General features: G+C 36.1%; 1 protein-coding gene across 1 annotated transcript in view; it reads right to left on the reverse strand.

Moving 5' to 3' along the window:
• Positions 1–2,281: 2,281 nt before the first annotated feature.
• Positions 2,282–26,657, reverse strand: part of LOC100594975 (cilia- and flagella-associated protein 47) — a 71,904-nt gene continuing 47,528 nt past the window's right edge. Inside the window, exons 9-16 of the mRNA XM_030808416.1 lie at positions 25,950–26,139; positions 24,875–25,088; positions 21,405–21,560; positions 20,556–20,742; positions 20,363–20,459; positions 16,785–17,001; positions 16,237–16,478; positions 2,282–2,499 (exon numbers count right to left, since the gene is read on the reverse strand). Coding sequence (XP_030664276.1) covers positions 2,282–2,499; positions 16,237–16,478; positions 16,785–17,001; positions 20,363–20,459; positions 20,556–20,742; positions 21,405–21,560; positions 24,875–25,088; positions 25,950–26,139 — 1,521 coding nt within the window. The remainder of the gene's footprint in view (positions 2,500–16,236; positions 16,479–16,784; positions 17,002–20,362; positions 20,460–20,555; positions 20,743–21,404; positions 21,561–24,874; positions 25,089–25,949; positions 26,140–26,657) is intronic.

The following is a 26,657-nucleotide window of genomic DNA, read 5'->3' on the forward strand; positions in this document are numbered from 1 at the left end:
AACAAGAGGAGGAAAGAAAAAATACAATTGAATTAATGGTAAAAAAAAAATACTTTGTTTAATTGTTTTGGTCACAAAAATAAAGTATTCTAATTTTGAATGTATATTAACCAAAGATATAAATACTAAAAGAAAATAACATAAAAATTATAATACGCCTATATTCTTTATTCAGTATGTTCTAACATGCAAAATAAATCACAAATCAGGATTGTATATGTTAGTTTTGATGAAAAAGTACCCAAGGTATAATAATTTTATTTTCCAAAATTTAAACTAAATCTGTGATAATCTAGTTAAGATGCGGTAATAACATCATAGGAGATATTTTATTTAGATATTTTGGCTGTAATAGTAACTAAATATTTAGAAATTTAGAATTTAGATATTTAGATATTTTTAGGTAAAATATCTAGATACTGGTGGTAATCATAAATAATGGGGATAATAGTAATAATAATATTATTGTGTACCCAGTATTAACCAGATATATGATTAATTTTTACTTACATTTCCACCATGGTCTACCAGTCCAGAAGGTGTTCAGAGGGAAGCTAGACTATGCTTATGTTATCCATCTTTAAATACACAGACCCTATATGGGGCCTAGTACAGTGTATGGGCTCAACAAATAAATGTTAAATGAATGAATGGATGGTACTATCACATTTTACAGTGGAAGAAACCAAAATTCAGGGTGATTAAGTACTTTGTCTAAGTCATACAATGATTACATAACATTCGCCAGCTCCACGAAACATGTATAAATATATTTCAACAAACATATGTAGTTTTTAATGTGTCAATCTCGTGTGGTCTCTTTACAGTTGAAAAAACTTGTAACTATGAACAAGGAAGTAAAGTCAATTCTCCTCATGGGGAAAAAAGAGAAGGTAATGAAGCTATAAAAAATACATTTTTCACTTTAAGATATGACACAATTTTTTTTCAGCTTCATAGTGACTTTTAAAATAAAAAGTGCTACCAGATTTTGTGGAGTGCTTAAGAGAAAGGAAAATGAATGGAATATTTAAAATATACTCCCCAAGTAGGTAAGGCAAGAGGAGTAAGATAATTCTATTAAGAAAGTAGATCCAGGACTAAGAATTGTGTAGATTAATCACTGAAAGGGATCTTAGCATCTACACAGCTATGTACAAGGTGTTACCATGTGCAGTGCAAAAGGAAAGAGTTGAAGGCTCACCTAAGTACGGAAAAGAAGGTGCCAAATGAAATTATTCAGGTATGTTTCTACCAGAAGTCTACTCATGGGGCTTAATATACTGATAATGAGCACTTTGCTTATTGAAAAATGGGGATTCACTGAATTACTTAAGGTCAGGACTCCCCCTCCTCATCTCACACAAAGCACCTCACAGAACTAGTGCAAAATAGACTGATTTTTGGAAATGTTGGTATCATCCACCTCTTCGATTTTTCAGGAAAGCAAGCAGTAGCCAAAGGTGAACTAGAATCCAAGTTTTCCAACTTCTCATTATGTGTTCTTTATATCAGACCCTATTGTCTTCACTTATGAAATATTATTTGTTATTGTCATAGGTTTTAATATATTCTATAATTACATTTATTTGAAGAATATTATCCAGGTAATTGGAATAATAAATTTTCAAACAAAACTAACAGAAGAGTAAACAGACCAATCAGGCCTTCATATATGAATGACAAACGAATATTTTATTTAATCACTTCATGTTTCTCCACATATACATATACATGGGCATGTTATACTTCAATAGAAAGTTTTTAAAAGAATAAAACTAATTTACACATAATGAAAAGCAGGAGGACCCAGCTTATTTTAGGCTTAGAAGAAAAACCATACTGAGTTCTGTCACTTGCCATCACTAAAAGCAGATGAATTTCTCATCTCTTGAGGCTAAAAACTCCTCCACAGCTGAAATACGTTAAGAGTATCATCATGTCCTAGAAATATAGATGGGGTTTAGTAAAAGAGCATTTTGGCTTCTTTAATATTTCTAAGACATCGAGTAGGAAATTTGGTACATATGGAAAATCATGCTTGGTGATTGAGTCATGAAGTTAAGGCCTTCTGGACTGTAGCAGAAAAAGGTTAAAATTGCATATTACAGCTTTCCCTTTACTCACACTTTTAATCCATCATGTATATTCTCTGAAAATATTTTTTGTGTCTCTTAATAATTTCATTTCAATGGCTCCCATGATGATATTACATATTTATAGAGGCTCTAACAAAAAAACTAGTACTGTTGCATGAAAGTCTTTGGTTTTACAGTTAATTCTAGATATAGGTAACTATACACACCAGTGTATACCCAACCAATTCATAGCCCTCAAAACAAAAACCATGTTCAAGGAAAATAATTACATGTGCAACACATTTTAGCTTCAACGTGTTTCCTTGAAAGACATGAAGAATAAATTCTCCTTTTTCTGGAGAACTGAAGCCCTGCTGCCATGTTACTTCACATTCCAGTGAGGAGTACGCTTCAACAGTGCCTACAGAAAATGTAGAGAGAAAATAAGACATTTTCCACATTTTAATTGTATTTATTTTTGTTAATATCCAAAGTAAGAGTTAAGGTAAAAATGTGATTGCATTAAATACATTATTAAAATTAAACTCCAAAAACAGAAAAATGCTAAGTGAGATATTATCAAATGAGTATTGACCTATAGGGTTTGATTAAAATGAAAACGCATGCCTTATTTTTCAATTTTAATAGGCAAATAAAATATATGAAAAATATGCCAATATTTGGAAAACAATAGAAAATTTAACAATGAAGCAAACACTCTGTGATTAGAGATAAATTTACATATAAACAATAGAAAATGATTTGTGGTTCCTAACCAAATTGCCCACACCACATGTTTCCTGACATTCTGGAATACTTGTCAGCATCATTCATTCAGCTTTCAGAAGGAAGAATTATCATTACCAGAGAATTTTTTTGAAATACATACATCCCTAGAGATGTAGCTTCTGATTTAGCTATCGGTAATTAACACATTGCTATAATTCAAATACATTGAGAACTCATGTGGTATCAGGTACATTTGGTGTGAGCTGTTTTATCTGTTTAAATTCATCATTTCCTTTGGAGAAAGGAAAATATTACTTAATGGAAACAATAACGTAGATGTTCTTCCTTCCTTCGGAAAGGGAGAAGCCCCTGAGATTCAAAGGCACAGGATACTGAATGAAAGAAATCAATTACCATCACAAGAAAACTTTGCCTTGGGTCAGGTTGACTGTCATGGAATGGAAGTTTTCTAAATCTTAAAAACCATATACTGTATAATAATAATAATAAAAAAAGAAAAATAAATAAAAATTTAAAAACCTAATAAAAAAATTATATACTGCCTACCTCCCTCTTAGTTTTGCAGTGGCCATAAAGCTAGATAATAACATATGTACAGGGAGTAACATAGTGTATGATGCCTGGAAAACACCCAATATCAGATATTTTTAATACTCTTGAATGCCAACACTGTGTTAGGCACATTAATTTATAAAAAGAAGAGAACTGGTTATGGAAGTGCCATCAGTTTAATAAGGGTCCATCAAAATTACATTTGAATGTAAATAACAAAAAGTCCTGCTTCAGTGGGTTAGGTAGGTAAGAGTTTATCTTATGCAATTAAAATCCCAAGGATAGGTATTGCAGATCTGTCTTAACAGGTTGACAATGCCTTCAAAGACCAATGAGCTCCTGCTAGCTTCCTATATTAACATTCCTTACCATGTGGCCTTCCTCAATGTAAAAAGGTATCATATATCATGTTGGTTAAAAGAGCACAAATTTGAATTCCCAGGCAAGATGGCCGAATAGGAACAGCTCTGGTCTGTAGCTCCCAGCGAGATCAGTGGAGAAGGTGGGTGATTTCTGCATTCCCAACTGAGGTATCTGGTTCATCTCATTGGGGCTGGTTAGACACTGGGTGCAGCCCACAGAAGGCAAGCCAGAGCAGGTTGGGGTGTCACCTCATCTGGGAAGCACAAGTGGTTGGGAAACTCCCTCCCCTAGCCAAGGGAAGCTGTGACAGACCTTGCCGTGAGGGATGGTGCATTCCAGCCCAGACACTACACTTTCCCCATGGTATTTGCAACCCACAGACCAGGAGATTCCCTGAGGTGCCTACACCACCAGAGCCCTAGGTTTCAAGCACAAAACTAGGTGGCCATTTGGGCAGACACCAAGCTAGTTGCAGGAGTTTTTTTTCATACCCCAGTGGCACCTGGAATGCCAGTAAGACAGAACAGTTTTCTCCCCTGGAAAGGGGGCTGATACCAGGGAGCCAAGTGGTCTCATTCAGCGGATCCCACTCCCACAGAGCCCAGCAAGCTAAGATCCATTGGTTTGAAATTCTCACTGCCAGCACAGCAGTATGAAATCGACCTGGTACACTTGAGTTTAGTGGGGGGAGGGGCATCTGCCATTACTGAGGCTTGAGGCGGCTGTTTTCCCCTTACAGTGTAAAATAAGCCTCCAGGAAGTTTGGACTGGGCGGAGCTCACTGCAGCACCGCAAAGCTGCTGTAGCCAGACTGCCTCTCTAGATTCCTCCTCTCTGGGCAGGGCATCTCTGAAGGAAACGCAGCAGCCCCAGTCAGGGGCTTATAGATAAAACTCCCATGTCCCTGGGACAGAGTACCTGGGGAAAGGGGCAGCTGTGGGCGCAGCTTCAGCAGACTTAAACGTTCCTGCCTGCCGGCTCTGAAGAGAGCAACAGATCTCCCAGCACAGTGCTCGAGCTCTGCTAAGGGACAGACTGCCTCCTCAAGTGGGTCCCTGACCCTCGTGCCTGCTGACTAGAAGACACCTCCCAGCAGGGGTCAACAGACACCTCATGCAGGAGAGCTCAAGCTGGCTTCTGGTGGGTGCCTTTCTGGGACAAAGCTTCCAGAGGAAGGAGCAGGCAGCAATTTGGCTGTTCTGCAGCCTCTGCTGGTGACACGCAGGCAAACAGGGTCTGGAGTGGACCCCCAGCAAACTCCAGCAGACCTGCAGAAGAGGGGCCTGACTGTTAGAAGGAAAACTAACAAACAGAAAGCAATAGCACCAACATCAACAAAAAGGACAACCACACAAAAACTCCATCCGAAGGTCACCAACGGCAAAAACCAAAGGTGTATAAATCCACAAAGATGAGAAAAAATCAGCACAAAAAGGCTGAAAATTGCAAAAACCAGAATGCCTCTTCTCCTCCAAAGGATCACAACTCCTCACAAGCAAGGGAACGAAACTGGACGGAGAATGAGTTTGACCAATTGACAGAAGTAGGCTTCAGAAGGTGCATAATAACAAAGTCCTCTGAGCTAAAGGAGCATGTTCTAACCCAATGCAAGGAAGCTAAGAACCTTGATGAAAGGTTAGAGGAACTGTTAACTAGAATAACCAGTTTAGAGAAGAACATAAATGACCTGATGGAGCTGAAAAACATAGCATGAGAACTTTGTGAAGCATACACAAGTATCAACAGCTGAATCCATCAAGCAGAAGAAAGTATATCAGAGTTTGAAGATCAACTTACGAACACAAGATTAGAGAAAAAAGAATGAAAAGGAACAAACAAAGCCTCCAAGAAATATGAGACTATGTGAAAAGACCAAACCTACATTTGATTGGTGTTCCTGAAAGCGACGGGGAGAATGGAACCAAGTTGGAAAACACATGATATTATCCCGGAGAACTTCCCCAACCTAGCAAGACAGGCCAACATTCAAATTCAGGAAATGCGGAGAACACCACAAAGATACTCCTCAAGAAGAGCAACCCCAAAAGAGCACAAATTCTAAGGTCTTCCTAGTTCAAATTTCAGATATGGCACTTACTACCTGAGACCATGGGCAATTTCCTTAATTGCGCTGTAGCTCAGTTTAATTACATGTAAAATTGAGACAAGAACTGTATTTAACTGAGAGAATCACATTGTGGGGATTAAAGAAGCTAATGATGGCAGGGAGAGCCACTTAGGAGGAAGGGGCAGGACTCCAGGCTGTGTAGAGCCCTGAGGGTTTGGCATGGGAACTGCCACAGTTAAGCACAACTTGGGATCCCCACACTCCAAGGCTTGCAGTGATCCTCTAGAATAATTTAGCCTTTGGGTAACTATTAGACTTGGGCAGAGCAGGGCTGTCTTGCTCATAGGACAGGACTAGTCTGATCTGAGCAACTTCCTGTCTACTGTCATTTCCTGTAGCCCTAGTCTGGCCATGCCTGCTTGTACCACAGCCTTAGATGCCTAACCAGGGTGCTTCCTGGGGGCACTTATCATAGCTCCTTCACTGTCAGACTGTGCCTGACCATCAAGGAACTATAGCAGACCAGCTTCCACTGAAATGTACCAGCCCACCTGCACGCTCCCCCCATCACAGCCTTCCCCTGCCACTTTGCTGGCATGTCACCCACAACTTGTTCCACTGCTTTGCCAAGGCATGTGTGTAGGCAGATCTCCCCTCTCCTCCCCTGCTGGCATTAGTGTCCATGTGCATCCCACCACACCACCAATGCTAGTACAAGTGCATCCCACCACCCTGGCCCCAATGAGGTGCTTTTGACAGCCCTCCCAATAGGAATGTTGTGGCCAGCAGACCAGGAACACCTCAGTCCCCCCAGCATGAAGGTTCCTAATCTTGAGGGGCTAGAGAACAAACCTGGGGCCCACTACCAGCTCCCAGAGTTACAGCACACAGCCCAGGAGTGCTGAGATAAGGCTTTGTATATGTACCCAAAACAGGAGCACCCAGATTTATAAAGCAGGTTCTTTGAGACCTACAAAGAGACTTAGATAAACACACTGATAGTGAGAGACATCAACATCCCACTGACATTATCAGACAGACCACTGAGGCAGAAAACTAACAAAGATATTTGGGACCTAAACTCAAAAACCTAACCAAATGGACCTAACAGACATATACAGAACTCTCCATTCCCAAACACCAGAGTATACATTTCTCTCATCTGCACATGGCATATACTCTAAAACTGACCACACAATTGGCCATAGAAAAATTATCAGTAAATTAAAAAAAATCAAACAAAACACCATCAGACCACAGCACAATAAAAATAGAAATCAACACTAAGAAGCTTGCTCAAAACCATATAATTAAATGGAAATTAAACAACTTGCTCCTGAATGACTTTTGGGTAAGAAATGAAATTAAGGAGAAGTCAAAAATTTATTTAGAACTAATGAGAAAAAAAATACAACATAGCAGACTCTCTAGGACACAGCTAATACAATATTAAGCAGAAATTTTATAGTGCTAAACACCCACATTGAAAACTTAGAAAGGTCTCAAATGAACAACCAAACATCACAACTAGAGGAACTAGAAAAACAGCAAACCAACCCCAAAGCTAGCAGAAGACCAGAAATAACCAAAATCACAGCTGAAGTGAATGAAACTGAGACATGGAAAACCATACAAAATATAAACAAATCCATGATCTGGTTATTTGAAGGAATAAATAAGATTGATGGACCATTAGCTAGAGTAAGAAAGAAAAAAAGAGAAGATCCAAATGGATGCAATCAGAAATGATAAAGGGGACATTAACACATACCCCACAGAAATGCAAAAAAAAAAAACTTATATTACAAACACTTCTGTACACAAAAATAGAAGGCCTACAAGAAACAGATAAATTCCTGGAAACATACAACATCCCAGTATTGAACCAGAAAGTGAAACCCTGAACAGACCAGTAATGAGTTCTGAAATTTAATCAGTAGTAAAAACCCTACCAACCAGAAAAAGCCCAGAACCAAAAAGATTGACAGCCAAATTCTACCAGATGTATAAAAGAGAGCTGGTACCATTCTTACTGAAACTATTCCAAAAAATTAAGGGGGAGTGACTCCTCCCTAACTCATTCAACAAGACCAGGATCACTCTAATAGCAAAACCTGGCAGAAATACAACAAAAAAGAAAACTTCAGGCCAATATCCTCGATGGACATAGATGCAAAAATTCTTAACAAATTACTAGCAAGCCATATCTAACAGCGCATCAGAAAGCTAATCAACCATGTTCAAGTAGGCTTTATCCCAAGAGACACAGGTTGGTTCAACATACACAAATCAATAAATGTGATTCATCACATAAATAGAACTAAAAATATAAAACACATAATAATCTCAATAGATGCAGAAAAGGCTTTCAAAATAATTCCACATCCCTTCATGTTAAAAGCCCTCAAAAAACTAGGCATTGAAGAAACACATCTCAAAATAATAAGATCAAAATAATAAGAGCCATCTACGATAAACCCACAGCCAACATCATGCTGAACAGGAAAGAGCTGGAAGTATTTATCTTTAAAATTAGATCAAAACAAGAAATTCTATTCCCACAACTTCTATTCAGTGTAGTGCTAGAAGTCCTAGCCAGAGCAATCAAGCAAGAGAAATAAATAAAAGACATCCAAATAGGAAGAGATACAGTCAAACTATCTGTTTTTAGATGATATGATTCACCTAGAAATCCCCATAGTCTCTGCCCAAATACACCTAGATTGGATAAACAACTTCAGCGAAGCTTCAGGATCCACAATCAATGTATAAAAATCAGTAGCTTTTCTATAAAACAACGTCTAAGCTGAGAGCCAAATCAGGAAAGTGATCCCATTCACAATAGCCTCAAAAGGAATAAAACACCTGGAAATACAGTTAACCAGGGAGGTGAAAGATCTCCACAATGAGAATTACAAAACGTTAGTGAAGGAAATCAATGATGACACAAACAAATAGAAAAATATTCCGTGCTCATGAATTGAAAGAATCAATACTGTTAAAATGACCAAAGCAATGTACAGATTCAATGCTATTCCTATCACATTACCACTGACATTCTTCAGAGAATTAGAAGAATACTATTTTAAAATTCATATGGAACCATAAAAAGAGCCCAAATAGCCAAGACAATCCTAACCAAAAGGAACAAACTTGGAGGCATCGCATTATCCAACTTCTAGTTATCCATGTACTACAAGAATACAGTAATGAAAACAGCTTGGTACTGGTAGAAAAACAGACACATAGACCAATGGAACAGACTAGAGAGTCCAGAAATAAAGCCACACATCTACAACTTTCTGATCTTTGACAAAATTGACAAAAACAAGCAACAGGGAAAGGACTCCCTATTCAACAAATAGTGCTAGGATAATTGGCTAGCCATATGCAGAAAATTGAAGTTAGACCCTTTCCTTACACAGCATACAAAAAAATCAACTCAAGATGCCTTACAGATTAAAATGTAAAGCCTAAAACTAAAAATCCTGGAAAATAACCTAATAAATAGCATTCAGAGATAAGGCCTAGCGAAGATTTCATGATGAAGACACCAAAAGCAATTGCAACAAAAACGAAAATTGACAAATGAGACCTAATTAAACTAAAGAGCTTCTGTACAGCAAAATTAACTATCAACAGAGTAAAAATACAACCTACAGAATGGGAAAAAATATTTTCAAACTACGTATCTGACAAAAGTCTAATATTAAAAAATGGGCAAAGGATATGAACAGACATTTCTCAAAATAAGACATTCATGCAGCCAAGAAGCGTATAAAAATTCTCAACATCACTAATCATTAGAGAAATGTAAATCAAAACCACAATGAGATACCACCTCACACCAGTCAGAATGTCTATTACTAAAAAGTCAAATAATAACCAATGCTGTTGAGGTTACAAAGAAAACAGAACACTTATACACTGCTGGTGGGAGTTTAAATTAGTTCAGCCACTGTGGAAACCAGTTTGGTATTTCTCCAATAATTTAAAAAAGAAATACCATTTGACCCAGGAATCCCATTATTCGGTATATAGGCAAAGGAATATAAATTATTCTACCATAATGACATATGCATTTGTCTGTCACTATTAACCATAGCAAACACAAGAAATCAACCTAAACACCCATCAACACTAGACTGGATAAAGAAAATGTGGTACATGCATACCGTGGAATACCATATGGCCATAAAGAAGAATGTGAACACATGGCCTTTGTAGCAACCTTGACTGTAGCTGGAAGCCATTATCCTAATCAAACTGATGCAGAAACAGAAAATCAATACCACATGTTCTTATTTACAACTAGGAGCTAAATATAGATACACATGGACACAAAGAAGGGGACAACAGACTTTGCATACTACTTGAGGATGGAAGTTGGGAGGAGAGTGAGGATTGAAAACTACCTGTTGGGTACTATGTTTATTACCTGAGTGTCAATCTGTACATCAAATCCAAGTGACAGGCGATTTTCCTATGTAACAAACCTGCACATGTACCCCGAACCTAAAATAAAAGTTTTTAAAAATGTATATTTTGTCTAATTGTTATATCATCACTCCAGCTTTCTTATGTTTCCTGTTTGCAAGTTTTTATCCCCTTACTTTTATCCTGTTTCTTTGGATTTAAGCTACTTTTGTAGATTGTTTGTGGTAGATATTTCAGTTTTTGCTGTTGTTTTAATATCTAGTAGACAGTCCTTGCCTTTTTATTTGATACTTGTTTAATGCTTTCATCTTTAGTGCTAGATTTGATATATTTGAATTTATATCTGCTCTTTTATATTTTGTTCTATGTTTGGCTCATGTATTTTTATTCTGTATTCAACCTTTACTATGTTCTTTGGTACTAAGTGAATATTTTCCACTGACATTTTAATTTGTGTAATTATTTCCCCCTTTGTGCTGTTTGTAGAAATGTTACTCTTACATAACTTTACTCCTCTTTTTCTCCTTTATGTGGTACTAATGTTATATTTATTGTATATTTATGTTACAATCTGAACAATATATTTTTATAGCTATTTCTTTATGTAATTTTGTTTTAAATAAGCTGGAAAGACAAAGAGAGCAATTATATATATATATAATCACAAATATATACATGTACACATATATATGTTTGTGATATTAAACGTCTTATTGTCCAAATAAATAAATATGATAATACATGTAAAAAATACTTGGGGAAACAGTTTCAAGTACATAGGAGGAGGGTGAAGCTAAAGAAAATTTATGTCCATAGCAAAAGAGGTTTGGGGAAGAGTTTTTTCAGATGAGAACATTGTTGCCCTAAACAAAATGAGGGTCCTGTTGGGAAGAGGAACCAACATCAGATATGGATTTAGCAACGCCTGCCAAAATAAGAGACAGATAAAAACAAGTAATTGTTGATGACATAACAAATGCATAATAGGAGCAGAAATAAAGGGTAAAAAAAATTAAATTAGCCAAAAAGCTAGAGGAAACTTCATTATATGGAGGTGGCATGTGAATTGTGACATGAAAGATGATCAGGAATTCTGCAGAAAGACAAATCCTGGGGAATATGTAAAAGTCAGGTTATAGAACAGCTTTTTCCTGTTCTTTGGGGTTTGGGGAAGATTGTGATGGGAAGTAATTTCTTCAAAGAAGATTCAGTCCTATAAATAAAGCCATCTTAGTGCACTGAGAAGAGTTGAAAGCAGTGAAAGAATTATACATCCATATTGACGGGTCAGCTTGAGAAGAATTTTCTCCCTCCAATGAGCACAGTTACATATTTTTCCTTCAGGAATATTAAGTATATCAGGGGTATGGGAAAGAAATTGGATGGCTGTGAAGGAAAACACAGTATTTCTCCCCAATATATTAAGATTGTTAAATTAAAAACACAGGAGAACACTGGGCCTCAGCCTCTGTTTGCCTGATGTTGGGATGTAAATCCTTCTTTACTGGAGACATCACTCGCTTATTGCCCCAGAGAAGACATCGGCAGACACCAGAGAAATCTGGGAGCAGATTGTAGGTGTACATTTAAGATATTCTAGATAAACCTTCTTCAGTTTGTTTGAACAAACAGTATTATCAGCATTCCAGCTACAAGTTCTGACCAACCATCTGATACTATGCTAGGTTTAAAAAGCTCGATACCCTATACTTTTCCTTGTATTAATATTTCTCTATTCTAACTAGGGAGGAATGGGCTGGGCTTGCCTTATGGTTGCCATGGTAAAATCTACCTTCTTATATTTTTCTGCCTTTTAAAAGACTGGAACTGCATTCTCCTTTGTCTTACTATGCTAAGATTTATTGCTCTTTGTTAAAATACTATTTAAATAAGACCTCCAAGCCACTGCCTTGAAAGAGATACTTTTGAACTGAGGCCTCTCCTATGTGATCAGTACAGTATGCATCAATAAATTTCTGCTGGTTTTTCTTTTGTTATTCTGACTTTTGTTTTCGAGAGAGTATCTCAGTTAAAAATTTATGAGGATTGAGAAAATAAATTAGATTTTCTCCCCTTCAGCTGGATTGAGCAAGGCTGGGACTGGTGGAGCTAGTACTGCATACCACCAAGGAGTGAGAGAAGTGACAAAGAGAGTGGGAGTGAATTGATCAAAAACAAGTTCATGGATTGTGTGGTTCAAGGTTTTAGTAAGGATAAAGATAACAAAGACAAAAACAAAACAAAACAAGCAGAAGCAGGAACAATACCCACAGAAAAAGTCAAATTAGAAGTGAATTCTGTCTTAGAAAATCTCAGTCCACTCTTGGCCAGGCACGGAGCCTCATGCCTGTAATCCCAGCACTTTGAGAGGCTGAGGCAGGCGGATCACCTGAGGTCAGGAGTCCGAGACCAGCCTGACCAACATGGAGAAACCCCGTCTCTACTAAAAAAATACAAAATTAGCCAGGCGTAGTGGTGCATGCCTGTAATCCCAGCTACTCGGGAGGATTGAGGCGGCAGAATCGCTTGAACCCGAGAGGTGGAGGTTGCAGTGAGCTGAGATGACGCCATTGCACTCCAGCCTGGGCAACAACAGTGACTTTGTCTCAAAAATAATAAAAAAGAAAATATCAATCCACTCTTATATTCTCCCCTTACAATATCCACTATCAAACACAAACACAAAACCTATCACGCCTCAGGGAAGAAGGACAAAGACAATATAAATTTTAATTTGCAATTATTCATTTCAGTTTATAAAAATATAGAGAGAGGCATATGATTAAATGTATTGTCCAGGATGCAAAACTGATATAGCACAAGAAAAATAGCTTGGTAAAAATTCACTTTCTCTTTATAAAATGGTAAAAACAGGCTGGGCGCAGTGGCTCACGCCTGTAATCCCAGCACTTTGGGAGGCCGAGGCAGGTGGATCACGAGGTCAGGAGATCGAGACCATCCTGGCTAACACAGTGAAACCCCGTCTCTAGTAAAAATACAAAAAATTAGCCGGGCGAGGTGGCGGGGGCCTGTAGTCCCAGCTAGGCGGGAGGCTGAGGCAGGAGAATGGTGTGAACCCCGGGGGGCGGAGCCTGCAGTGAGCCGAGATTGCACCACCGCACTCCAGCCTGGGTGAAAGAGCGAGATTCCGTCTCAAAAAAAAAAAAAAAAAAAAAAAAAGGTAAAAACAATGTGAAATTGAGTAATCATTATATAAATATTCTGAGGAAAGGAACATGAGCAAAACTGTACATGCTGCAAATTACAAACACTTTTTTCAATGCTATATGAGATAGATTTGAGGATATTTTTGTATTCTTAAAAAGAAGTACTAATGGCATTACTTACACAAAAATTTTATTTGAAATTAAATATCTTTGTGTGTTTGTACCTTGGAAATTGTTTGGTTAAAAAATTATAAGAGGTGTCATGAGCAACCAAAGAAAATAAAAGTAAATGTAAAAACCTCTCCTGTAAAAATAAGAGTTCTAAAGACCACAAGAAGCATAACTGGTACTCCAGCTTATAATATCATAATTCCACTTCTCTTTTACAAAAATTAAGTATCATCATTGCGTTTCCATGGCAGCCATGAGGCAAGCCCAGCCCATTCCTCCCTAGTTAGAATACAGAAATATTAATACAAGGAGAAGTATAGGTAGTAAGCTTTTTAACACTCTTAGCACAATATCAGATGGTTGGTCAGTACCTGTAGCTGGAATGCTGATAATACAACAACCACTGTTTGATACCTGTTCAAACAAACTGAAGAAGGTTTATCTAAAATATCTTAAATGTACAGAAATATGTTCTTTCTTCTCTAATTACTCTGTCAGCATTTCAATAGATTGAGGCAGGATCCAGTATTTTCAGTATTATAATTCATAAAGAGCTCAGTCAAGTGAATCTGTGAAATACTGATGAAAGTATATTTCAGATACTTAACAAATTATGATCTAGAATGGTGTTAAATCAATCCACATTAATAAGAAGATTAAATAGCTGTGTCAGTGATCTCCAAACCTAATGAAGGGACTGCCCTACTCTTCCACTTGTTAAATTTGTCAAAATCTCTGTCTACACATCCACACTAAAATTAAGTGAATTTAATTTAATACTTAAGATTGTTTTTATAACACTCCCCGTTACAAGCACTTTTAGAGCTATGTAAAATACTGATTTGGAAATGACCGATATTCACAAGAAAGTATGTTTAAGGCAAGATTTCTACAAACCAGGACTCGTCTGAAATATGAAGTATAGTATATTTCTATTTAGACCCTAAATAATTACTGTTGCTAAATTAGACTTAAAGAGGGAGGGAGAGAGAAGGGGAAGGGAACTAGAAAGGGAACAAAGGAGGGAGGAAAGATGGAAGGAAACAGGGAGCAAGGGTTTTCTAATGAGGATAGATGGAAAGGTGCAGGATAGGTTATTACTCTGAGGATCTTTTCAGGAAAAAAATATAAACAGATTTAGAAAATTTTCGTAATAAAATGGCTATCCATTTATTTGGCACCTACTCTTTGCCAGGCATTAGAGAAGTTTCTCACACATTTAATCTTTGAGATGCAGTCATCTCTCCATTTTACAGATGAGGAAACTTGTATTCATAGAGTACTTTGCTTAAGTTGAAATAGCTAGTGAGCAGCTAAGATTATCCAAAGTCTGTTTTACTTTCCATTCATGCAAAATTGGACTTCGCCTGTTACAAAGCACCAAATGGGTCACTATTGATACGAAGATCCAGCCTTTTCATCTAGCTGGAAAGGCATGACATGTACATAAAACAAAGATACCGTATTGATCATTCAACTTCTAAATTGCGATCTTATTTCCTAAATGATAGCTTGTGCCATCATGAGGTCCTCACAGCACATCACAAGGATGTTTGCCAAAGTTGACAGGCTACTAAATAAGTCACAGTTTGGCAGTTATGTGTGTTCATGTTATAGCGGGTATACTATGTGGAATTATAGACTCCAGGGAATGGCGGAAACAAGGTTAAGAGGATGGTTCACAAATACAGGGCACGTCAAAAATGTTATATCTGAGATTGTCTTCTATTAATTAAAAATCATCTTATTTAGTTTTAAGTTCTTAATTTTATTAATTGGATTTTATGAGTTGTATTAAATATTGGCTATAAGTAATTTCTAGATCTTTCTAAAAGAATTCATACTAGAAAAATATGTCATTCTGAATCATAGATTATCATCATTATCTAACTAAAACTAAACAAAATTTATTTTGTCCATAAGTATCTGTGATGATCAATTTTATTTGTCAACTGCTCCAGGCTGTAGGGCTCAGTTATTTGGTTAAACTCCAGTCCAGATGTTGTTGTCAAAGTGTTTTTTTAGATGTAATTAACACTTAAATCAGTAGGCTTTTTGAGACAGTTAATTGACAAAGACTGTATACATTCAAGGTGTATGACATAATGATTTGATATGCATATATAGTATAATAATTATCACGATCAGTTAATCAACAAGCAGATTACCTTTCATAATGTGGGTCTCATCCAATTATTTGAAAGCCTTAACACAAAAGACTGATGTCCCAGGAGGAATAATAAATTCTGCCTCCAGAATGCCTTTGGACTCAAGACTCCACCATCAACTCTTCCCTGTATCTCCAGTCTACCACCCTACCCTGCAAATTTCAAACTTGCCAGGCCACACAACCACACAACCTGTGAGCCAGAACCAGTTCCTTAAAATGTCTCTCTCTTTATCTCTCTCTCTCCGTCTCTCTCTCTCTCTGTTGGTCTGTTTCTCTGGAGAACCCTAAAAAGGGTTCCATATTTCCAAGTCATATTATATCTGTATATCTGTAAAAATAAATACCCCTGATGACAGTATCTGATTTACTTCTATACTCTTGGCACCAGTACACAGTACACATTCAATAAATAATTAATACCAGAATACATGAATACATGAAAAAATAAATGTCTAAATCAAACAAACAATAAACTGTTACCTTTAGGTGGACAAATAGAAAATGCTATCCCTCTTCCTGTGTTTACGGGTTCCCATTGAAACTGAGCACAACAGTTCTGACGATTATACAATCTAACTGTCCCCCGAAAACATGTTTTCATGAAGAAGCCTCGTGGTCTCAATACTAGCTCATTAGAAGATAGCTCAAGTGTTACTAGCTGGACAACTGCCATCACTAGGATGTGTCCACTGGGTATGTTGTTCACTGTAAAGGTGAAAGACCTGTAATGCAGCAAAAGCATCCAAATTTAACTGATAATAGCCATTTGTGATTATAGAATTCAGCCACATGTAAAATGCACATAGCATTGATTAACATCCACAATTCTTAGCATGTAATACTTTAATTATGAAAGAATTAGATTGCTACTAAACTATCAATCAATATATCTAAAAATTGATGCACATATAGCTTCTATGTTTGGAGAACAAATATAATATACACTACAATTATTCAGGCAAATAAATACATATTCTACAAAAGTATGCTTTGATTCTAACAAACAGAAATTCAAAAATAATTCCTACTTCCAAAATTTTCCAATGGTGGGAGATTCAAATACCAATGAAATGTAAGTGCTGGATGTAGGTGGAATCACATATGAAAATTGGTTGGTCTTCTGAAGTTCTTCTAAATCAGTATCTAACTGGAGCAAAATATGCATAGGTAGCATATTAATAACATGAAGTAGATGAGTATTTGGAGAGTTCACACAAATATTACCAAAGTTAAGGACAGAAGGCCCTGAAAAAAAATGAAAAGTATTTTGTTAAGTTTAAAGATGGCAAATGAGTTCATTTACTTTTTAAGTTTTCAAAATATATTTTGATCAACCAATTTGTATAAAAGTGAAATTTTAAAAAATATTTACAATAATATCAGAAATTATTTATTTTCCTTTTTATTGTTATTATACTTTAAGTTTTAGGGAACATGTGCACAATGTGCAGGTTTGTTACATATGTATCCATGTGCCATGTTGGTGTGCTGCACCCATTAACTCGTCATTTAGCATTAGGTATATCTCCTAATGCTGTCCCTTATTAAGCAAGCATTTTTTTCTAGATGACCATGATTAAATGTTTGGACATTATTGGCTACAATTCAATATAAATATATTCTAATTATATGAAAAATTATATGACTAAATAAGAACCATTCACTACAACTTATCTTAGCACCTTAATTTGCAACACTTCAACACCTCCTCTATTCCCACTACTGCAAGTATTTTGTTCACTTATCTATAATTTACAGAAACTGGTAAATTTCCCATGACCCATTGCTTAAGTTTTCCCCTTAAAATGCCCAGGATTTTATATCAAAGCAATGTTAATAATTTTAACGTTTGCCCTGCCTTTAACAGCTTAATTTAGTTCAAACTGGCATATGGTAAACTGAACATACTTAAAGTATAGAATTTCATTAGTGTTCGTATATGTATACACCTGTGAAACAATCACCACAATAAAGAGTGAACATTCATCACTCCAAAATTTTGTGCCCCTTTACATTCCTTCTCTCCCACCATTCTCCATGTTTTACACGCTGAATTCCCCCCTAGACAGAGAATCAGCCCATCCACACCAATCAATCATCCTTTGTCCACATCTCCCTCATGGCCACCTGAACTGTGGTTAGAATGAAATGAGAACTCCCACTTTAGACCATTATAGCCACTACTTCTTTAATCATAATTGTCCCTCAATCACTTGGTGAAAATGGACCTAGAAGGGTATATTGTATAGCACTTCTGCAAGGTTACAAAGGAGTTTTCACTTGTTCTCCTAACTCACTGTCAGCCCAGATGCCTCATGTCTTTACCTCACACAGGTATCTGTCTCTGCTCAAATATACTTCCCAGAGATGCTAACCACCTGGTAAAAGAGACTCTCCATGAAAACATTCTATTATTCTTGATCTACTTAACCTGCTTTATGTTTCTTCATAACTGGTATACCAATTATGTATTATATAAGAAAAGGTTTATTATCTCCCTCTCATCCCAGCCAAATGTAATCTCTATGAGAGCAGGGGTTCAGTCTGTTTTCTTCATTGCTGTATCTCCAGAACCGAGAACTGTGTCTAGTATATGGTGGTCATTCAATTAACACTTATAAAATGACTGAATGGATAAAGGAATTATAATTAGACTTTAAGCATTTTCTAATGCAGCATACTCATCTTATGGATGAAGTGTTTTCACTAAAACTTTCTAAACACTTATTATGTGTAAGGCACTCGGTTCACACAATTATACTCTAGGGTAGGCAATATTACCACTTCCCATTTCACAACTGAAGAGACTGAGACCCATAGAGGTAAACCCTAATGTCACTGCACTAGTAGGTGGCAGAACCAAACCCAGTTTGGGCTCAGTACAGAGCCTTCCTACTCTATAGCACACACGGTGTTCCTGAAGCACACAAACACAATTCCAGAGAGAACTAAGCTAAGAATTCAAGTTGCAGGAGTATCTACATTATGCTACAGATAAACACATACACAGAAAATTTTCTATAATAAGAAAGCAAATATTTGAATAAAAAATTGGGCAAAGAGGCTGGGCGCGGTGGCTCACGCCTGTAATCCCAGCACTTTGGGAGGCCGAAGTGGGCAGATCACAAGGTCAGGAGATCGAGACCATCCTGGCTAACACAGTGAAACCCCGTCTCCACTAAAAAATACAAAAATTTAGCCGGATGTGGTGGCGGGTTCCTGTAGTCCCAGCTACTCGGGAGGTTGAGGCACGAGAATGGCATGAACCCGGGAGGGAGAGCTTGAAGTGAGTCGAGATCACACCACTGCACTCCAGCCTGGGCGACAGAGCGAGACTCCGTCTCAATAAATAAATAAATAAATAAATAAACAAACAAACAAACAAACAAATGGGCAAAGAATTTAAAAGGCATTTCTCCAAAGACTATATATGACATACATAGACATTTCTCTAAGTAAGTACATGAAAATATATTCAATATCTTATTCATTTAGGGAAATGAATATTAAATCCACAATGAGATAACATTTCATACTCACTAGTAGGTCTATAATCAAAAAGACAGAAAATAACAGTGCTGGTGAGAATGTTGAAGAACTTGTAACCCTTATACATTGCTGATAGGATTACAACTTTGTGCAATCACTTTGGAAAACATGTTAGAGGGTTTTTTTTAAGTTAGATATAAATTTATTGTACAACCCAGCAATTCCACTCTAGAAATCAGAGAATTTTATGTGAATGTTCATAGCAGCATTATTGATCATAGCCTCAAGCTGAAAACAACTCAATGTCCGTCAACTGGGGAATTGCTAAACAAAGTGTGACATACTCATAAAATGGGGTGCTGTTTCAATAGAAAAAGGACCAAAATATTGATACTACTACGTGGGTGAACCTCAAAAACATTATGCTAAGTGTAAGAAGCAATATATGAAAGACTAGATATTGTATGATTCCATTTATTTTCAGAATAGGCAACTGTATAGAGACAGAAAGTTGATTAATGGTTGTCTGAGGCAAGGGGTAGAAATAGTAACTGGGCGGGGCACAGTGGCTCACACCTGTAATCCCAGCATTTTGGGAGGCCAAGACTGGTGGGTCACTTGAGGTCAGGAGTTCAAGACCAGCCTGGCCAACACGGTGAAACCCCATCTCAACTAAAAATACAAAAACCTAGCTGGATGTAGTGGTGCTGCACCTGTAATCCCAGCTACTTGAGAGACTGTCAGGAGAATTGCTTGAACCCGGGAGGTGGAGGTTGTAGTGAACCGAGATCATGCCACTGCACTCCAGCCTGAGCAACAGAGTGAGACTCTGTCTCAAAAAAAAAAAAAAAAGAAAGAAAGAAATAGAGAGTAACTGCATATGGGCATGAGTGATGGCAGCATTCTAAAATTAAATTGCGAAGGTGGTTATATAATTTTAAATTTACTGAAGTTCATTCTGTCAATCATACTTAATAACTATGACTACTCTGAGGACTTCTTATATTTCCAAAGTTGATACTTGCATACTCTAAATTTTATGAAATACAAATTACACTTTAAGAAATCTTTTTTTATTAAAAAAAAAAGGCTGTAGTAGGTTTTTGTGTATTCTCACCAACAATTACTTGATGAATTTGCTTTGGTGTCAAAATTAAGCTGCAATCATGTTTTTCCTGCGGTGTGGATGGTTCTGATTTAAGTCCTTTGAGAACCTGTAAAAAATCATATTTTTCCAGAATTATTCATTATTAGCAAAAGCTATTTTAAGAATTCTCGTGGAATAACCAAATGTAAAACATTGCACATGCCTTTCTTCTCACGGACTCTTCCTCCTGAGATGCCATACTCCTGGTGGTTAACAATCGATTCGCTCTGACTGAATTCGCTGCTGAAGACAGCTCCTCTTCTATTTCCGCTTCGGAGAGTGAGGGTGACTTTAGACCTGATCCTGGCTCTAAGCCTATGTCTGTATCATCATATGAATACATGCGCTCCCTATAAAATTAATAATAATAATAATCAGTAATTGAGGTCAAGTCATTCAAAAAATGCATCTGTAAATTCAAGCATTTCCCATAGTGCATATTGCTGCTGCCTCACTCATATCCATTTAACAAGACTGGTGCGCTAATCCCCATAAAATTGTCCTCTGCTGAGGAGCCCCCTTCTCAAACACCTTATCGAGGAAATTATGCTCATGCCTGCCACACCCAAGGACAGCCAATGACTGATATGGAACACAAAAGACAAGCCCCTTTGGCTCAAGCCAGCAGCAACTATGTGGTAAAATTTAGCCTCAAGAGACCTTGACTGTCAACTTTATTTGAAACACATTTTTCCTCAGCTCTCACTCCTTCCTTATTCTGCTTCCCTCGTTCTGTACAGGTTTCTCCTGAGAGCACATACTCCATAAATCATAGGCACTGGAATCCCTGTCTCAAGTTCTGCTTCTGGGGAAACCCATCTAAGACAATTCCAAGTCAAAAGGTAACAAAAGAAATAATTGTAGTTAAAGCAGCTCAGTGTTTTGCTTTTATCATGTATTGAAATGTAGTTTACAACATCTAAAATAAAAAAGAAATGAAGGAGTAAAAAAAAATTCTGACACTGTGGACACCATGATCTGTTGCATATTTTTTTGAGGAACTGAACATTACCTCTCTGCTTGTTTCTTCTGCAAGCGCACACTTCTTAAATATTTAAGATACATTGCATAATAGTTTTCATGTAATTTCTTTTGCTGTTTTTCAAATGTAGTATATGCAAAATCATGATTCACATAGTTAAATCTTGGAACTTTTGGGAAAATTGGCCTGCAATATAAGCAAGTCATGTTAATATTTTTATATATGCATTTGTTCAATCAGTATTTATTGAGAGCCTCCTAGCCAATTTCTGTATCAGGTGTTGGGTGTGGAATGGCAAATAGGACAGATTCTAGTCCTTCCCCTCATATGCTATTCTATATCAAGACATGATTGCATGTAGAACTAGAGCGAAGCCTGTTTTTTCTTAATCTAATAAAAAAACAATCCGTTGTAAGGTCACTGGGATGTAATGGTGCCTATTCTAAACCCATCTTTGAAGAATTAGTCAGATAGGCAATTTGGACAGTGCTAGATTACAGATAAGACTCCAAGAAACTAGATCTCAATCTGACTAGTGTTTCCTAAAAGTTAAGCAAAGAGTTGGAACCAACCCAAATGTCCAACAACAATAGACTGGATTAAGAAAATGTGGCACATATACACCATGGAATACTATGCAGCCATAAAAAATGATGAGTTCGTGTCCTTTGTAGGGACATGGATGAAACTGGAAAACATCATTCTCAGTAAACTATCGCAAGGACAAAAAACCAAACACCGCATGTTCTCACTCATAGGTGGGAACTGAACAATGAGAACTCATGGACACAGGAAGGGAACATCACATTCCAGGGACTGTGTGGGGGGGGGAGGGGGAGGGACAGCATTAGGAGATATACCTAATGCTAAATGACGAGTTAATGGTGCAGGAAATCAACATGGCACATGGATACATATGTAACAAACCTGCACATTGTGCACATGTACCCTAAAACCTAAAGTATAATAAAAAAAAAAAAAGTTAACTGTTTTTAGATCATTATGATCAAAATTAGAAAAAAAAGTAGAATAATAAATCTTTTTGCTAAACATGCTACCTCCTTTAAACTTCACAACTTATGAAATAACCATCAACAATAAACCTATATAGAGGAAACAATTCATAAAAGAACTGGGAATTACTTTATATCTAATATCCACTCAACTGGGTTTATGCTCTTCCTTTTTACCCATCATATATTTTCAATAAAAAAAATGTGCAAGTATTCACACCTTCTGGCTTTGTTCTACCTCAATCTTCAGCAAATGTTCTTAATCATTAGGATATTCACCCTCAATAATTAAAACATAAGTACGGGGGGGAGGGGAGGGATAGCATTAGGAGATATACCTAATATAAATGACGAGTTAATGGGTGCAGCACACCAACATGGCGCATGTATACATATGTAACAAACCTGCACGTGGTGCACATGTACCCTAGAACTTAAAGTATAATGAAAAAAAGAAAAAAACATAAGTATGAAGATATTAGTCACAAAGTCAAATGAAAATTAATTTTTCTTCTTGTCTTCAACAATTCCTCAATGTTTACAGTAATACAGCTTTGTGTTAAATTCTTTCAGAGAGTGAAAAAACAAGACAGGAAACAAATACTTTGTTGTTCAAAGACAATTTTTGATATTTAAATTTTCCTTCAAGCTCTGAGACACTTAACCACCTTTAGAACCTAGAAATAATTCCTACATATATTTGAAGTCCTGAGACCTCTAACGAGGAGAGAGGGATAAGGAAAGAAGTAGTGGTGTAAATGCCTTAAATGAGAAAGAGCTATTAACATATCTAAATCCTTATCAGCTCCTTAGAGAAACATCTAGAAATACCTCTGCAGCTTAAGGAGGATAAGTTTTTTAAAATATGCAAAGAACAGGGGACAAAAATTACTATGGAAATAAAATATTTTTCCTCATTTATTTATTCAAAAAATATTTAGCAAGTGCCTACTCTTTGCCTGACATTGTTCTAAGCACAGGCATACTGCAGTAAATAAAAACTAGACAAAAATCCCTACCTTATTTTATTCTCAAAAATTGAAAAGGTAAAATGCATTAAAATGAAATAGAAATTACAATTATCAACAAGTAAATACACTATAAAACTTATTTCATTACTTAAAGTTACTAATTGCTAGCCAGAAAACATAAGGACTAAATACTGCCTTAACTATTAATATGAAAAAGAGTTCATTGAGAAAAATAATTATGGTCAGGAGATAAATAGTAAATACTTAGCCTTATTTTTAAAGTTCTGCTATTTTTAGATCATTTGATTAATACAGAGACAGAAACAAAATGTTAATATTAAATTAACAGTATATGTATAGATACATATATAGATACATAGATGTAGCTCTATATAGATGTGTATAACCTTAAGAAAGAGTTGAAAAAAGTACATAAAAAATTATTGCTAGAAGCCACCTCTGCAGGGTGGGAGTGAACAGAATGAGCCAGAGGAAAAAACAGAATTTTCTTTTCTATAATATGGCAATTATTTAAAATGGAGTCTGAGTGGTTTTTATGTTTCTGTGTTTTAGAGCACTAGTCAAGTAATAATTTTTAAAAAGGCTAATTTGGATGGAATTTGTAAAATAATAAGATAGACTATAGAAAAACCTGGACGTTTCCTATTGTAGATAATAAAACAATTATATCCTAAAAATCAAATGGTATTGCAAGAAAATGTCTGCAGAATTAAGTGAGCTTAATGACTAACCAAAGCTAAAAAGACAAGTGCAGAAAGACCAGAGCCATTATAAAGTTTAGATACTTTACTAGTAGCATACAAGCAGGCAGAAAAAAAAAAAAAAAAACTTATTTCAGTCTCAAATGTGTAAAATCTATTCCTGGGCACAGGGCCCAGATAAACATGTTAGGATGCCTGGTTCACTTCTCACTAACCAATGGAAAGTCAGTAATTTATTTGAGATTTGGATAAATATAAACTGAGGTTGAACACTTTTTATCATCCTAATTGGGGAGGTGTAAGTTCACTCTGTGGAAGATTATTAAAAATGTGCCTTTGAAGGGGTCAAAGATGACGATGATGAGGATGATGATGATGATGATGATAACCATGATTGTTTTACACAATTTTATTTTATTTTTTAGCTTAAATAAACTCAAGCTTTCAACCATACTTAATAAACATTACTACTCTGAGGACCTGTTACATTTCCAAAGATGATTATTTGTATTATTCTTCTATACTTGTCAATAGCATATTTTAAGAACATTTTATATACCATTCACTTCCAGGCAAGTACATATTGAGGTGAAAAGAGGTTCTAACCTAAAACAAACACAGTGGCATTCAACAACCAACTCACTCCATGTAAAAAAAATGAAAAGATAATTGCAGTTTTATTATTATTATTATCACAATCACTAGTGTTATACAGCAGGATCTGATGAAACTTCTGCATGTCACGTTGTCCGTTATGCTTTTCCAAATTTCAAGGTTTTAATATTTCATGTTACCTGAAATGTTTATGATGGTCTTTAGACCTGATAGTTGCAGCTCGGTCATTGGGAAAGGCTAATAGCACATCCTTCACTGGCTCTTCACATGAGCGATGATTGTGAGTGCGTGTCATGGCTGATTGAAGCATTGCTACAGGTGCATAATTCTTGCGTTTTGCCAAGTCTTTGACCACAAACTTCCCCTTGGGATTACGGATCGGAGGCAATATACCTTTTATAGAATTGAATATAAGTTTATAGATGGCATTTTTAATTTCAACTTTAAAAACAATAACCATGAATTAATTAATATACTAGATAATTGATTCTAACTTAAATGCTCAACTCCTAAACACATTTGGAAAATACAAATCATTAATAAAAAAGACCTACACAACACAATTTAGCAAAATAATAAAATATGAATAATAAAAATGCATATATAAAATATAAAATATGATAACTTGAAGGATTTAGGTTGACCCATATGAAACTAAATTTTTTGCTGGTCCAAAACAGTTGAAAATCAGCAACTTCATAAGGTTCAACATATAAAAGATAATGAGGAATTAGATAAAACAGTAGCAACAAGTAAATCCATGGAATAGTCAAAAACAGTTTATATTATAAACTCCCTCAACAACAAAACTAAGAAGAATGAAACATAAAAACCATGAAAATATTAAATAAACTGTATACATCAATAAACCAGTGCTACTCAAAGTGCAATCCTCAGAATGGCAGTAATGGCAGTGTCAGCATCTACTGGGAACATTGTAAAAATGTGAGTCTTTGGGCCGTAACACGGACAAGCTTAATAATCATTGCTGGGATGTAAGCCAATGATATGTGTTTTAACAGGCCTTTTAGGTGATTTTGACGCATCTTAAAAGATGAGAACTCCTGGGTCAGACCACAGTATTTTATATATATATGTCTTTAGACCTGATAGTTGCAGCTCGGTCACTGGGAAATGCTAACAGCACTTCTCACACATATATGTGCGTGTGTAATTAAGCAATTAGTATATTAAAATAATCTTAAATTAACAACAATAACAACAAAGCCAGGTGGGCATTACACAGTAGCATACCAGGATCACAGTTCATCACAACTTTCTTGGTAGAAGCTTTGCAGGTGCTGTTGAAAACTAAATATACGTGATGGAAAGATTTTACCGATAAGGATTGCAAATCTTCTTCTGCCACTAAACCAATAATCTCTATCACCTGCTTCACTTTGAAGATTCCAAGTTGATGTGGAACAAATGAACACATCACAGCCTAAAAAAAAAAAGATGAAAAGTAACCAATAATAAATTGGTAGAAAAAAAGTTAAATGCAAATCTAAAAAAAAAAAGTTAATAAAATTTCAAGGAAAGCTAGTTCATAATGGTAATATGAAAGTACTTCAGAAATATACAGCATTGACAAGCTTTTAAAATATTCATTACTGGAAAATTAAGAAAAATTAAACATAGTACCAAAGCAAATTCAGAATGGTGGATTAAGGACTTGCAAAAACCCACTTCTCCAGAAAAGGAAAGAGAACACTGGCAATAAAAATTGTCAAAATGTAGTCCTTTCAGATATTTGAAGATTACCTAAAGGCTCACAAAAATCCAAGAAGTATTTACTTAAAGAAAAAAGGTTGAATCTCTGAAGGAATAGAAGACTGTGCCATTTTTACTTGATGTAATCCCATTCTTTAAAATTCAGCTTTGTGGTCTCCTTGAAAAACAACAGCCTTGCAACTGTGTGTGAAAACCATTAGCCTAGTAGCCAAAAGAGGAAAAAGAATG

This window comes from Nomascus leucogenys, unplaced genomic scaffold (assembly GCF_006542625.1).
Source record: "Nomascus leucogenys isolate Asia unplaced genomic scaffold, Asia_NLE_v1 Super-Scaffold_664, whole genome shotgun sequence".
Classification (NCBI taxonomy): Eukaryota; Metazoa; Chordata; class Mammalia; order Primates; family Hylobatidae; genus Nomascus; species Nomascus leucogenys.